The sequence below is a fragment of the Oculina patagonica genome, chromosome 8 (genome assembly GCF_052425735.1).
Source record: "Oculina patagonica isolate OP01 chromosome 8, crgOcupat, whole genome shotgun sequence".
NCBI classification, from domain to species: Eukaryota; Metazoa; Cnidaria; class Anthozoa; order Scleractinia; family Oculinidae; genus Oculina; species Oculina patagonica.
This window is the reverse complement of record NC_135765.1, coordinates 23,499,784-23,515,888: the sequence shown is the minus strand read 5'-3', so window position 1 is coordinate 23,515,888 and position 16,105 is coordinate 23,499,784. Positions and strand designations below refer to the sequence as shown.

At 40.3% G+C, this 16,105-nt stretch overlaps 1 protein-coding gene across 1 annotated transcript; it reads right to left on the bottom strand.

Moving 5' to 3' along the window:
* Window positions 1-212: 212 nt before the first annotated feature.
* LOC144663561 (uncharacterized) lies at window positions 213-14,626 on the bottom strand. The gene is made up of 8 exons (XM_078524552.1): window positions 14,497-14,626; window positions 10,178-10,250; window positions 9,498-9,585; window positions 7,677-7,776; window positions 6,224-6,807; window positions 4,848-5,043; window positions 2,156-2,922; window positions 213-1,235 (listed from the first exon to the last, which is right to left on the bottom strand). The coding sequence occupies exons 2-8, from the start codon at window positions 10,217-10,219 to the stop codon at window positions 544-546; spliced, it is 2,469 nt and encodes an 822-aa protein (XP_078380678.1). The 5' UTR covers window positions 10,220-10,250; window positions 14,497-14,626; the 3' UTR covers window positions 213-543.
* Between the last annotated feature and the right edge of the window lie 1,479 nt (window positions 14,627-16,105).

The following is a 16,105-nucleotide window of genomic DNA, read 5'->3' as shown; positions in this document are numbered from 1 at the left end:
GGCTAGTTGGCAAAACGCGGGGAGCGGTGCGGCAAGGACAGCCATATAATAAACTTCTTATGAAGTCTCACTTGTTTGGGACCATGCCAGGATAATTCACAGACCTTGTTTAGCTTGGTCCGTTCCAAAACTACAAACATCTAAAAAGGCAATAAAAAAAACTACAATAAAAGCATACAAAAAAATACAAGAAAACTGTAACACAACTAGCGTACAAAACGAATGTATTTTAATACAATGGCCCAATCACAGCTCAGAATGTCAACGTTCTCGATGCCACCTTGAGTAAGGTAAAGGTAAACTTTATTTATGCAGGGTGGCCCATTCAGCACAGTGGGTGGTATCCATAGGGGCCCTGCTAAATACAATTTCTAAAAATACGTACGACCTTTAGCTTTTAGTTGCCTTCAGCTATACAGTTAGGAGCTAAAAACAAAGCGTATGCTAATGCAACAAAGACCTCTCTTCCATGTCTTAAATTCCCTCAAAAAGAGTGAAGAAAATCTCTTTAGCAACGCGTCTGTTACTGCACTTTATTGACTGTTACGTAACATCGATTGTCCCCAAATCCTTAAACTCGTCCGAACCTTCCTTCTTAACTTGAATACTTGTTTTCAAATCCAACGGAGTATTAACTTTAGAGATGTATTTGTAAACGGATGTTAAATAGTGAAAGGTCCTTGGGGGAAGCTCGCGACTCATGGGAACAGTATTAGCAAAAATTCTTTGATCCATAGAGCCAGTTAGTTCAAATTTATAAGTGCGATCAGTACATACATTCGCCACTTCCAGTGCAAAAGAGAACGTTCCATAATTCCGCCTTAAGAATAAGAGACAGTTTGAGTCCAAGTCTTTTACAATTGTCTCTGACCCAAACATTTTACGCGGGACACCATTCTCAAACAGCACTCCCTTCTTTGTAATGTCAGCGGATTCCTCTTTAGCGCATGCACAGAGCCTGATATCAACTGATTTGTCTGCGCATGACACAAACTTGTTATATTTCGTCTGCCGTATAAAACTTAGAAAAAATACTCCTTGTTTTGGCTGGGCATATTGTTTCATAGAGACTCTATAAACTTCGTCCTCTTCATATCCGTTTGGAGGGACCACGTGTAAGTCCATGGTCGTCATAATGTACTCTCCTTGGAAACGTTTCACAACATTTGTAAATGTTTTTCCAACTAAGCGCTCACAATTTCCATAACCATGTTTTACACTTGAGTCAGCGTTACCTGAAAAAGGGGAAAACAACCAAAAGCTAAATCAACAGTAATCAACGAAAACACGTTACCAAAACATTCATTCCTTCGCAACCGTTATTTTGATCGTCACGCAACGCTTCTCCCTACTAACTGTAAGCGGGGAACGGAGAGTTGCGTGACGGGCTCAAACAACGGCTCTGGTCACGCAACGCTTCTCCCCACTAACTGTTTGCGGGGAAGGAAGCGTTGCGTGACGACGACCCCAAACAAATCGTGAAGGCTTTATAACTGTTTTATAGAAGATTACTCTTTCCACTTGGTCCGTGGACTTTAAACACGAGAAGAGAATACGGTCCGAAAAAAGATAAAATGCATTTTCTGTCCTTGGACCGAAAACAAGAATAAGTCGAATGACGGTTCGCACGAAACACATGGACGCCGGTTGAGCGTCCATATATCGGTGCAACTATATTGGACATGAATGATATCTTGGATTGTAACAAACCTCTACCCTACCCTAATATAGGCTCCCCTCCCTTCCCCACCTGAAAAGGTCCATTATTCAATGTGAGCACAACACCAACTACAGGTGACCCTATTCGGTGGAATGGTGAAATGACACCAATAGGCCTTATGCACGATAACGTCATAAGCTCAAAATTCACCACCAAGCCTCGTTTACGCAAATAATTCGCAAGCTTTCGCCATTTTCATGCAGTCTTCACGTGGAAATTCTTTTCATCTTTGCTGCTTTGGGAATTCGTTCATGATAATATTTACAAGTTTGCGCTTTGAAAGAGAGGCTTGGTGGTGAGACTAGCCAGGTTGACGTAATCATGCATAAGGGCTATTTAATCGTTTATTTTTTTTACTCCGGTTTGCTTGCGGTAAGCTATTATTTGTTGGTTAGGGCAATACTATCGATTTAACGTCAACATCGAACACCTTACCTTCCATAAACTGTTTTTGTATAGCATCGTTTATTGTTCCAAGCGCAAACTCTGCCAGCCATTTGTGATTGTCTGCGTTGTCTTTGATGTGACCTTCTTCATCAAAGCCCTCGCACTTGCACCTGGTCAGCGGAAGCATATACAAGTCTGCGCATGTGCGGTTGGCTGATATGACGGAGAATACACCGGTTTGCAAGTAATCCTGGGAGTTCATTTTCTCAGGATCGTGCAAGCTCATGAGTGCTTTGTGCACGTCTTGTAAGATAAAGAGCCGCTTTTGATTCGTTACCAAAGCGGCCATTCTTTGCGGACCCAGTCTCTCCGCGACGCCATCTGGAACGATCATGAAGAAGGCTGGGTCGAACAACTCTCTCCTGCCTTCTTCTGTGTAACTGAACGGAGTCATTTTGTGGCCATGGTCGGCAAATATCACTGTGAGAGTGTTTGGAAACGCTGCCATGTCGAGGAAGAACTTCGCCAAATTAGCATCTAAGTTCATCATCCGTGTTCCAGTCATTTCATGTCCGGTGTTGAAATGCATGTACGACAGTAAAGGTTTGGCTTTTTCATCGCTTTTCAACGCGGTGTACACCTTAGTGATGTAGTCCATGAAGTACCGACTGAAGAACTCACCATTAAGACACATTTTTGGCGGGTCGTCATAGTGATTTGTCCTGCCGTATTTGTTCACCACAGTGCAGGAAAAATGTGTCAAGCCTTGATGGTCGACGTTCTTCTTGACCACTTTTGCTTGAAGTTCCTTCCACCTGTGATAAAATATGACATTGATTTCTCAAACGCACTTAACAAGAGGGTCTTAAGGTATCGCGGAAGGAAAATTGGCCTTTTCGTTCCAACTCAAATTGTGTGCAAACCATCAATGGTAACCCCAATAAAGTATATATTTTCTGAAAGCTTATTGAATAAAGATTGTAATTTTGAATTTTGTTTTGATCATGTAGACCATAATAAGCAACGTCAGCATTTTGTTTGCAATTATGGTGTTGCGCAACTGAAGGTTTATTTGAGAACACATTTACATGAGAGCCAAAACTTTTATGTGGAATTTGATCTATATATATTGGTCTAAAAAACGGTGTCTCAGATTTTTCTTTTCTTGCTCCATTACTTTTTTATGAATTTTTAAACTTTAAAATGACGTTTTTAGGGCTTCTTTAGGATAAAAAAATTCATAAAAAATTAATGGAGCTAGAAAAGAAAAATCTGAGACACCGTTTTTTAGACCAATATATGTAGAACAAATTCCACACAAAAGTTTTGGCTCTCATGTAAATGTGTTCTCAAATGTGACCCTCCACGGGAGGTAAAGGTGATGACCGGGCCGCCCGGGCTTCGCCGGGGGCTTTGTGCATGGGTGTCCGGTGCGGGCCCGCCGTGGGTCCGCGGTGGTGCGTGGGTTCTGGCGGGGTTCCTGTCGGCCTCTCGTCCCTGCGGCCCGGGGCTCGGGTGTCCGGTTCCCTGCCGCTCGGTCTGTCCTCCCCCCTCGGCCGCTCCCCTTTCCGCGCCGGTCCTCGGTCTTTCCTGCGTGTCGGTCCCGTGTCCTTTCCTGTCTGGGGTCACAAATAAACCTTAAGTTGCGCAACACCATAATTGCAAACAAAATGCTGACGTTGCTTATTATGGTCTATATGATCAAAACAAAATTCAAAATTACAATCTTTATTCAATAAGCTTTCAGAAAATATATACTTTATTGGGGTTACCATTGATGGTTTGCACACAATTTGAGTTGGAACGAAAAGGCCAATTTTCCTTCCGTGATACCTTAAGGGGTAAAACGGGAACTGGGCAAATGTTCACTGGGAAAATGCGATTTGGGTCACTGGGACTGGGAATCACTAACAAATTAACTATAGAGCTGGGAATGGGATTTGGAAAATTGGGAAAACGATAGGCTTGAAAATAGGATTTGGGCACAATCTGAGCTCCGAAATGGGACTTTATACCTTTCCCCACCTTTCAAGACCCTTTAACAATTTAGAATGATCTAATTTTGGCAAAAGGTTACAACGTTTTAGCTTACTTGTCTCATATGAGAGTAAGGTGTCCAAAGAGAATTGCGGTCGTTTTGCTAACAAACAGTTCGCTTACATTTATGTTCATGCTACCTTTGGCATTCTAAGGGACGGACCATTATTTTCTTGGAGGGGAGGGGGGGGGTGGGATGAAAAATTTTCCTCTGCAAACTTTTTTTGTTTTAGTTTATGCACCTCTGCAAACATCGAAATTCGAAATTCTTACTATTTTTTTGTTATACATGTACATATCGTGTTTGCAAACCATTTATTTTGTCTTTCCAGGCCCTGCAAACAATTTTTCATCCCCCCTCCAAATAAATAATGGTCCGTCCCTAAGAACGAGGAATACACATGAATTCACATCATTCCTGCTATCTTTGACGTTTCTAGAACGAGGAATACCCAAGTTTTAATTATGTCAATGCGAACTGACCTAAGACGGTGAAGAACTGACTTAGGATTAGTGAAACAAATCGTTGGCAAAACGACCGGTTACTCCCAAAACACAACACAATGACCCGGGCCAACCAGCACAGACCGCTCGATCCAGAGTCCAGCGCACTAACCAATTTAGGACTAATTGTCTTGAGAGCTCATTGACTGGAAACCGGCCGATTCACCCCACTGTACCATTTCTCTTCTACCACTCTCACCTCGATTGGAATTCTGAATCCTCACTAGGCACTTCACGTTTTTCAATGTCAGTTAACGCACTTCCCCAACGATCGTACCAACAAAGGTCCTCCTGAAAGAGGGTCTGGTAGCCCCACTTCTGGAAGGTCCCATACAACACCTCCACGCCTAAAGGAGCCTTTGTGTTCTTCCCTGAGGCACTGATTTCATTGTCGTCTAAAAAAAGGAAATCTATCATGACCGATACAATACATAAACACGATTTTAAACGAAATGAGTTAGTAATCTCCAGTATGAAAAAAAAAATACCAACTTATTGCTTAAGTCACCGACAAAAGTGGTTACTTTTCTTGCTGTCCTTTTCGTTTGAAGTTGAAAAGCCTGATTAAAAAAGTTAAATACGGCTTAGTAAAAATGCTTCTACAGTTTCACAATATTTTGAGTCATTTTCCTGATGTATGAAATTACCTTCACACTGAAAGAAACCTCAAAATAATAGTTTTCAAGGTACAGGCACACCTAGTTTTCGACACAAAAACATACTCGATTTCAGACCAAAATAGCAAAAACCACAGCCCTTTTTAAGCCCAAAACTGCTTGAAAATCATAACTTGGGGTCGCACATACCTATAGTACATTGGTATGTGCCACCTCAAAAGTACAGTTTTTAACCATTCTTGGTTTGCAAGTGATGTCATTGATGCCACTTTGGTGGTCACTTACAAAATAATTCTAATAATATTACAGTCAGCTCTCTCTAAATCGGACACTGTCAGTAACGGCTCCAACTGTTTGTCTTAGGGAGGTGTATGTCTTATAGGGAGTTATATGTAAATGACTGAAAAACCGGCAGGGACAAGACCAACACCAGGTGTCTGTCTTAAAGAGGTGTCTGCTAAGAGAGAGTTCACTGTAGCTTCCTTTGATGTAATGTATATGAAATGATTCATATATGGAAAAACAACAAAAAGAAAAAAAAGTATATAAATAATATATGAACTGCGGATGTATATGAAAGTGATAAATGATCATCGCAGTGAATTTCCAATTTAAGCAATTGGAATAAAAAAGCCTGAAAAAAATTCAGGGCTTCAACGGGATTCGAACCTGTGACCTCCACGATACTGGTGCGATGCTCTACCAACTGAGCTATTGAAGCCACACATTGGGAGCGAGGTCAATTGTGAGTTCAAAATATGAACTCACAATTGATCACTTTCATGTAGCTTCCTTTGTTTGGTCTACCCAAGTTACATGGCCACCAAGCCATTGTCATCTCTCAGGATTGGTTGCAAACCATCGACAGTTTATTGTGGGAGAGTACCAGTACCACCCCCTCCCTTGCCTTAATGGGTGCGCTGAAATCAAGAATGGCTGCAAGAGATGCTAAGCTTACCTTTAAGAACACCAGAGAAAAATGGCCTCAAGTTTTCAAATGTCTGTTGACCAATGCTCTGGACAAGTTCAAAGTCCAGGGCGGTGGCCTTGATGTTGGGATCCTCCACAATCTTGCGAAGAGCCTCCACAGCTCTTGGAAGAATTCGATAGAAATGCGGTCTCGATATCGAATCGAGCATAATCACGTTTATATTGATAGCACCTTTACTTTTGCCATCCTCGACTTTCTTGAGTATGGGTGGAAAGGATAGTGCTTGAAAAATACTTCCACATCTTAAGAACAGGAAACTGAATCCCTTTTCCAGGTTTGTATTAATGGCTTCCTGTACTGCAGCAGTTAATGTGTCCTTTGGTAAAGATTTCCAGTCGCTCACGGCTTTACCAAGTTCTGGATTGACAGAACCAATTTGAATGTCTGATGATCCACAAACTTTAGCGTCACATAACAGTTTATTACCCTCCGCCTCTGTTACTTGAAATGTACAGATATCTGGATAATGAGTCTCATCACATTTTCGATCCTCTATCTGCCCTGGCTTTCCATAATGTTTATAAATTTGTTCTAAACCAACTTTGTCTGGCCTAAAAGAGATTTGAAAATGACTGAGAAACGCAAGATACATCATTTAAAATTGACCACTCTCGGTATTGCACTGGAACTAGCTTGCAATGGAGGCTTATGCGGGTAATCTTTTCAAATGCAAATGACACGACTCGCTTTTTAATGATATTACCCCCATATTAGCCTCCATTGCAAGCTTTTCCAGTCCAATACCGAGAATACAAAAATAGTCTATTTAAGAGGTTCTACTTTGTGCTACTAAAGATACTAGATTCTCAATATTTTAATTAACAAATGTTACTCTTTAGAGATGATTGAAAGGAACATCATCTTTGCACCTATGTAACAAAAAGCAGACCCACAACATTTATTTGCAACCTTCTTAGGAGTGGTTTTCACTTGAGTGTCGAAAGTAATTCGCATTTGCTTTGGTTTTGCATAACTACGTGTACCCTTATTAATCAGCTTTAAACAATTGCGCACCTTCTCAGACAGTGAGAAGTAAAACCAAAACCAATTGTGACTTGCTCCCACATATTTTCCAATGCTTCATGCTGGTTACAAGTATTTACTTCAAGTTTCGATTGAATCACTGGATTGTAAACACACTTTGTGATTGGCCAACGTTATTACTTTGATTTTGACTTAACAACACTCATTTAAATATAAACTGCTAAAAATCTTGGAGGTTTTGGTCCAGTTGTATTCAGTCTCCCCCCCCCCCTTTCTTAGCAGAAAAATACAAAGCTCAAAGGGCCAAAAATATCCCCCCACCCCTATGAGCACCCCACTTTTACTCTGCCTCTCCTCCCCCTTTTCAGTACCACTGGTTCCATTTATGCACCTCTAAATAAGTGTTGTAAATCACTAAAACTTCACCCTCTCGTACCTGTGAGGTTTGCATTTGATTTCAGATTGTGAATCTGTAGTTTCATTGATACTAGAGCTACTGTGTAGACCCAAATAAAAATGATGATGTCCTGAGTTTCCTAAAACACAAATAAATTAATTGTTTATCAGAAGATGATCGCAGATCTCCTTAGTGTGATTGTGTAGTTCCAAAAATTATCCATACCTTCCCCACAGAAGGCATTTTTCTTAAGACACCCCCCACCCCTCTGGAAATTCCAATTAAGCTTCATACATTTCCTTCAAAGTTTCTGGTCTCTGAGACCCCCCTCCCCCCCCCCCCCATTCCCAGGTATTTCCAATCACTTCTAGGGTATGGATATTTTCTGACTCCCAACTTTCATGACTCCCACGGGGGGTACTCGGGATTTCAAGTGAGGGGGATGATCGAAGGATTTTTTGGGTTTGAAATCTTCGATTCCGGGATTTTTTTCGGTACGAAAATTTGGCAAGTATATGTTTGGGTGGCTTGATTTAAGTAGGGATTTTTTTGGATATTAAAATAATCTTACTAAAGATTTGTGGTAGTGCCTTGGCTGCATAGTTCTGCGAATAAAGTACAAACACTGAACGTGTTTCTAATGTTTTTCTTTGTGTTGTATCTGCAGATCATTTTCCCTTTCTGAAAAATTTAATGGGTCAGAAATTCGGCATGGGATTTTTTGGGGGACTGATTTTTGGTCCAGGCATTTTTTGGGGTTTTGTTGGTAGCCCTTGGGATTTTTTTGGTCTTGATTTTACCCCCATTTGATCATCCCCGTCACTTGAAATCCCGAGTACCCCTCCTGGGGCTTGACTATGGCAGTCAGAGGGCCAATAACTCAGATAAACCAATCAGGTTTACTTACTATTTTTCTGAATAATGGACAAGGTACTGTACCATATGTAACAGATGAATTATCTACATCAGGGTAATACAAACTGGCCTAAACGACTACTACGCTAGGCTAAAAAACAAGAGATCAAGCTTGACCCCTGGCCTAGGGGTGTTGATAAAACCTGTGACAGTCAAGCAAGCGTGACAGCCATCACACACGTCATTCTTGACGGTCACAGGCCTATCATGTGCACATCACACGATCATCACTTGTCCATCACAGAAAGATACAGCAATTATCAATTACCATTGTTTATGACTAAGATAATACCGTAATAATGGGAAATTAACAAATCCATTACTATTTTTTAGTTACCCTCAAATGCTCTTGGGTAAGACACTTGACTTCGATAGTGCCTCTCCCGACCCAGGTGTATAAATATGTCCTGGGGAATTTTATACTAGGAGTAACCCTGTCTTGGACAAGCATCCCATCCAAGGAGATATAAAAATTCTCCTTGTTGCCGTTAGAATTAACAATTGGTTCATGCTTAAGCATGCATAATCAAGTCGTAGTGCAGGCAGGAAGTTTAGAGAGCACAAAAGGAGCATAAGAGTTGCTGGAGGTGATAGCTGAGAGCAACTCTAGCTTCTTGAGTTCTCTTAAAACCTCCCAAGTGAACCATAACTCGATAGTGCACAGCTAAAAGTATGAACCAATTGTTTTACAACATTGCCAAAACAATTTTAACGTGTGAGAAAAATTCTTGCGAAGTGAATTTCTCGTGCTATCAGCGTGCACTTTTGGATTATGGTGCAAGCTTATGTACACTGAATTGATTGTGCAGCTCTGCTAGCCATGTTATAAATAACTATTATTCTACTGAAGCTGGGAAAAGCCCTGTCCTGATGGGCCTCTACGCTCAAATGCAGACTCAACCATGTTGACCCATTAGGCCCCTAAACAAATGCAAAGAAACTTACCTAGGAAATAACCTTGCACTAAAGGAATTAGCTGTAACTGTATTATAACTCCAAAACCTAGCAGCAGTGCTAGGATGGTTAGAAAAATCTGTTTGGAAAAGAGAATAAAATACAGCCACGAAAACATCAGTATAAAACATCTTAGATTTTTTATTAAAAATAGACTATAGAAAAAAAAATTGTCCAAAATTGCAGGACAAGTCCTGTAGGGCACAGTTATCAGGTAACTAAAAAAAAGTTACAATAAACATATAAAATAATTATTACAATGAAAAGGAGTTCACATGGATAATGATAATGTGTTTGCATTCTTGTTGACTCACCCAAATAAGATCATGCGATGATTTATTTGGAAAGTTACAACGAATTGCACAATTTGTCACATACAACTGAGTGCAAGGGGTATCTATAAACAGAATTATACAGTCAACTCTCTCTTAAACGGACAGTGTCCGTCTTACAGGGAGTTTAGTTACAGTAAAATGACTGAAAAATGGCAGGGACGGGACCAACACCAAGTGTCTGTCTTATGGAGGTGTCCGTTTAGAGAGCTGGCTGTATTCTTCCAAAAAAATTGTTGATCATATTTATGATCTTAATAGGGTCAGTAACATAGAATCATAATTTACACTTCTAGTAACACATGTTTTTTTAAAAATTAAAAGTATAAGACAACATACCAAACGCCTCCGATATAGTAACAAACGTAGAGATCTAGGCATTCTGAGACATGTTGATCAATACACACAAAACCTGAAGAAAAGTACAGGTGTAACTTTGTAATCAGTAACTTCCCAAACTTGTAACTTTATAATAAGTACTATTTTCAGATCTCAAATTACACTGTGGGGAAGCATAAGTGATAAGTATTATTGGTCAGACATTTAGCATTTCCAAGCAGTGATTTCCTTTTCAAGCACAAGTAGCAAATGAAAGATTCTACATGCCCCTCTAAAGCATGAAAGAAATGCCTACCAGGAATTTACCCATTTTAGAAATTATATAATTTACCGCAAAAAGGCTTGAACATTAAAATATATTTTAACAAATTGGAAATATTTCCATAAAGCACCATACTTAATTATACATACAAATTCATACCTCAACGAAAGGAAGTCATGAATTATTGGTATAAAACTGAAAAAAAATGTATGCATATTTAAGTATGGGGTTATTCAGAACTCTTGCCTTTTTGCTGATTTTGGAATGGGTAGAATGGAAAACTCACCAAAGGGCAGAAAGCTAAATAGATTAAAACTAAAAATACATTTTTTTACACTATCCATTCGCGATCAGAACAGAGCAGACAAAATTGTATGCATAATTTATTATGGGATTATAAAATTATGACTACAGAAATCCTGCCTTTCACTGAGGGTGCGTTTCTTTGGGAAAATCCAAAATTGGATCATTGATCTCAGATAACACGGATACTTTGCTCCCAAAGAAACGAAGAATCCAAAAACGGATTTTTTGCCATGACAACCGCGTAAACACTTTTCGCACAGAACATAAAATATCAGCACAAATTTATTTTTCGTCGAATGTATCCTAGCTAAAATAATTTAAGCATACAAAATCTTTTACAAAAACCACACGTCGAAGTAGATCTTCTTTAGCGTTAAGCACAATGTGGCGAGAAAGCATCTGAGAGCGAAGAATGATTGCGAAATGATCAGTGCAAATTTCACTTGACAATTTCAAAAGATACAACTTCCGTGGCACACAGTGGCTGTTCTAGAAAACCTGTATCCCGTTTAAAATGATACTACATACCTATCTGAAGCTACCGTTCCTTTTATCGTGAAATATTTTTGTATTTTGATCGAAATACCGCCTAAACGTTCCATATGACAGTGTTTACAAAGAGCGAACCTGTATTTTCACAGCAAAGACCGCTGGGCCAAGGTACTTTTTTCGAATCCTTTCCCAAAGACGCACGGATCATGAATCCTAAAATCCGGATTCAGATATGATCTGATGTTCACTCGAAGTGTGGATTCTTCAGATCATTGATCCAAGATTAATCCATTTTCGGATATAGGTAAAGAAACGCAAAATCCGTTTTTGGATCAGAATCCGGATTTGGATTTTTCCCAAAGAAACGCACCCTGAGTTTAGAAAGGGTGAATTTGAAAATTTGGCAAAACGCTCGAAGTAAAATAGATTTACATTTTTTAATAATACACAAGGCCCAACAAGTCGTCACCCTCCACATGGGGCGACAAAAAACTACTCCAGTTGAGACACAGGCGGCCCAAGCTCTCTTAACCTCTATCAGATTACCTTTGGACGTGACTCTTGCTTACAAGCGGTGTTGTGTTACAAAGATTCGATTTATAAGGGTTTGTATGGGAAACAACGGTTTTGCTTTAAAAGTAAAAAAAAAAAATGTATATTTGGTGAACAAAGTTGACTTACTCTAATTCGTTGTTTCACTCTTTGTTGTCTGCCAGCTTCTCAGGTCGATATAACGCACAGCATCGATTTGTCGCCGGTGCATGGCTGTCGACAAATCGATGCTGTTCACCCCCGTCGGGTTAATTATAGTCACCCAACATGCTATGCGAACCGCAAGAACGTCCACGCCAGTTTGGAAGCGGCTATTTCGAATTTGTGAAGTGAAGCAATTTCGGAAAAAAGCTTTCGTAGCGAAGGCGTTTGAGCGCATAATTGCGAATCAAGTGAACAGACATGGAACTTCGACATCTCTTCTTTGATTCGGCGGAGGAATTGGGTCGACAGGACTAATTTCAGAGGATTTATTCGCTCTGAGCAGCGGGCACTCCGGAAATCAGTGTACAGCCTTGTCTTTATTTTAGCAGTGGACACCTAAATAACGATAACTCGCCGAAAACGCGTTGTATCGACCTGAGAAGCTGGCAGACAACAAAGAGTGAAACAACGAATCAGAGTAAGTCAACTTTGTTCACCAAATATACATTTTTTTTTTACTTTTAAAGCAAAACCGTTGTTTCCCATACAAACCCTTATAAATCGAATCTTTGTAACACAACACCGCTTGTAAGCAAGAGTCACGTCCAAAGGTAATCTGATAGAGGTTAAGAGAGCTTGGGCCGCCTGTGGTTGAGATTGCAGTCGCTTTCCGTGTATCAGCTGACATAAGCTTACATGTGTCTTATCACCTTCAAGCATATAAATTTGATAATATCCAAGAGCACACTCGAGAATTTTAAAACTAGATTTTTAGAGGATACTTATCAATTAGGATTTTAAAATACCTCCTTGGGCTAAAACAGACACTGTTCAATTTCAAGGCAGGACTCGGGCTTAGTATATCGGTCAGTGTAAAACGCAGACTGCGGACTGCAGACTGCAGACCGGGGGTAAAATGCAGACTGAGGGTAAAATGCAGACTGCAGACTGCAGACCAGGGGTAAAATGCAGACCGAGGGTAAAGTAACGAAATGCGATTCACAAAGCCTTTTTTCCCCGCCGGTTCCAAAGTTCGAAGGAATGTACGTCAGGCAACGTTTCGCATGAGCGAACACGTGAATGAACTGGCGATATTAAAATAAATTTTATGCCGACACAAATGTGTTCAAATTTTACTTTTAATTTCTACAGACTTGTGAGACTTAACCTTTAATTTCAAGTCTTCTGCATCTGTTAACCGGATGAAACTGAATGGTTTACAGCCCTTTTAGCCTGTGCCCTTTCGGAAATTAATTTTATACGCGCACGAACTACAATTACGTCACATCATTTGTACCGCTCGCTAAACATAAAAGCTTTGTACCTTTTATTTTTATGGTGTTTTATTACGACGGTTGGTGAAGCAAAGCCTTTTTTATAACTTAACTGCAGAAGGGTTTAATCTGTGCCAGTTTTAAAAAAAACACTTGAAACATTGAAAGAGCTGTGGCCGCGGTATAATATGAGATTTGCTGTAAACGTGATCTTGCTGTGATCAGCATGGTAAAAAAATATTTTTTCTAAACCGTTCACTTTCATCTAGTTTACAAACGTAGATGGTTGTAAACTGAAGTTTAAGTGTCACAAAAATCTTTCAAATGCCTTTGCTGTATCAAAAAGCTAAATTTGATGAAATTTAACTGTGTCGGCATAAAATCTATTTTATATGACATTATTTTATCACCAGTTCATTTTCGTGATCGCTCGTGCGAAACGTTGTCTGACGTTCATTTCTTCCAAATTTGGAGCCGGCGGGGAAAAATGGCTTGTGACTCATATTTCGTTACTTTACCCTCAGTCTGCATTTTACCCCTGGTCTGCAGTCTGCAGTCTGCAGTCTGCATTTTACCCCCAGTCTGCAGTCTGCAGTCCGCAGTCTGCGTTTTACACTGACCGCTTAGTATATAGGCCTACACTACAGGCCTACAGCTTACACCCACTAAACCTCCCAGTAAAAGCTTAGTTTTACATGTAGAGCGAAGGTAAGATCAAAAATGTAAGCTTAAAAATATATACTTACGAAGAAATGTGTGGGTAAAACTTTCGTATAATAACCTTAACCACTTTTTTTGGGGAACATCAGCCGGTGGTTATTGGGTGATGTGCTTCTAAATAACAAACATCAGTTTTGGGTCATGGGCAGTCTTGCATCGTACTTGGATCCAAGCAACTCGTGCAGTTTATTTTAGTACTAGTAATTTCCCATCACGTGTTAATTGTAACTACTAGTTGGTTTTTGCCTAACGTTAGTAAAAGTACGAACACGCTAGGTACAAAAAGGGATCGCGCAGAGGGTCGAGTTTTATTGCTCAATTGCTTAGCTTGCTAGTACACGTTACACCTGGCTACTACACATATTGGCAGTTTTTCCTTTTCTCACATGTTGTATCTTCACTGCAATGGCTGAAACCGACGGCAAATCAACTGACCTGAATGCGAAGAAAAGAACGCCCAAGTGCCCGGGCTGCAAACTACCTCATAATGTTCACTCGTTCGGTGACCCCGGACGTTATTGCAGTTCATTATTGGCCTTAAATAAGTTCGGCTTTCATTTTTTACTTACATGAAGCTTGTTGCCCCAAAGTCACTTGTTTTTACCGCCAAAATCACTCGATCATCAAGCCATGAAATCGATTTTCCAGTTTCTGTTTACAATAGCCACGCCACGCGAGCTGACAGAGACACTACACTTCTTCTTACATGGAGGGTTATGCGATTCCTTGTGCGATTCGTTAGGTTTCAATCTTCCTCGGTCTAATTAGAAGGCCTAGACAATTTTTAACCAGTAAAAATTGGTTATGGGTCCTGACAGGAGCCATAATCGTCCCAGATTATGGCTTCTGGTCCTGAAAATGATTAAAATCGATATAATAGAAACTGGAAAGGTTTCTATACTATAGAAATGGAAGGCCCTTTGCCCTTATTCGTTTATGTTTTTTTTTACTTTTCATTGTTATTCTGACTGCTTTTTTCATCTTCAGATGACGAAAAGCCCCCTCCCTTCCTCCCCCTCCGCCGGACTTTCTAAATTTGGCCTACCAGCCCAGCAGGTAGCCTACTACGCCAGGGGCGGATCCAGGATTATTCTAAGGAGGGGGTGCACCACTTAGGAATGGCGTAACGGACTACCAGTTGTATTAGAAAGCTGCAGGTCATCTCGGGAGGGGGGGGGGGATGCGAACCCCCTGCACCCTCCCTCTTGATCCACTCCTGTACGCTATTGACTACTATCCTCATGGCAAACATAATTAGCCCGTCACGCGGGAATGGCTTTCCTGGCTTAAGGTCGCGGGGGACACCTTAGCCTCATCATTATGCATTTATTTAAAGCGTATGCACGAAGTACAACGACTCACATCGACAACTTTACGAGATATTTATGACTGGAGAAAAATATGGGCGCGTGCGCGTGATTTGTAAAAAATCCCTGTTTCTTTGATATTTTAACCAATTTAAAACAACACTTAGCATGCAATATGAGGGTTTTGGCGCAAATCCAAAAAAATGCGTTCGGGGCTTCGCCTGGCTCGCCTGCCGGCTTCGCCATTCTCGCCCCTCACTGTTTTTTTGGATTTGCGTCCAAAACCCTCATATTGCAAGTGTGTCGGGGTTAGATGACAGCCTTTCAACCCATGCACATGTATCTAGGCAAAAAGGCACCCTTTTAACACTTGTTGAGGACTGTCCTAAAACAAGTGGCCCCCGCCAAGCCCCAAAGAACAGGCGCGCCAGAATTATTTTTCAATTGAACAAATATTTTTTACTTTGTATATGCACCAAATGGCTGCCGCAAGATATTCGTCAGAAGTTTTGCAAGCTATGATGGAGGAAAACCTCCGTGAATTTCAAAGAAACCCGCAAAGAAATTTGTCTTTTTTACTGGCGAACACCGATTTTAACGATTGGCTCCGAGTATGGAAAATGGACATACCCGAAACCGAAAAAAACAACAAAGATCTTTTAATTTTTGCAAAAAAACACAAAAAAAAGTTTTATGATCTTTTGGAAAGTGAAATTGAAGAATTGAATGACATAAAAGCAAGCTTCGGGCTTAAAGTAAAATTTTCGATGAAAAGAAACGGAGTTACGCAACACATGGAGCACTATTTCAGAGAAAGAGAACCGCGTCTTTTTACAAAAAACACCAAAGACCGAATAAAAAAAGAGTTTGA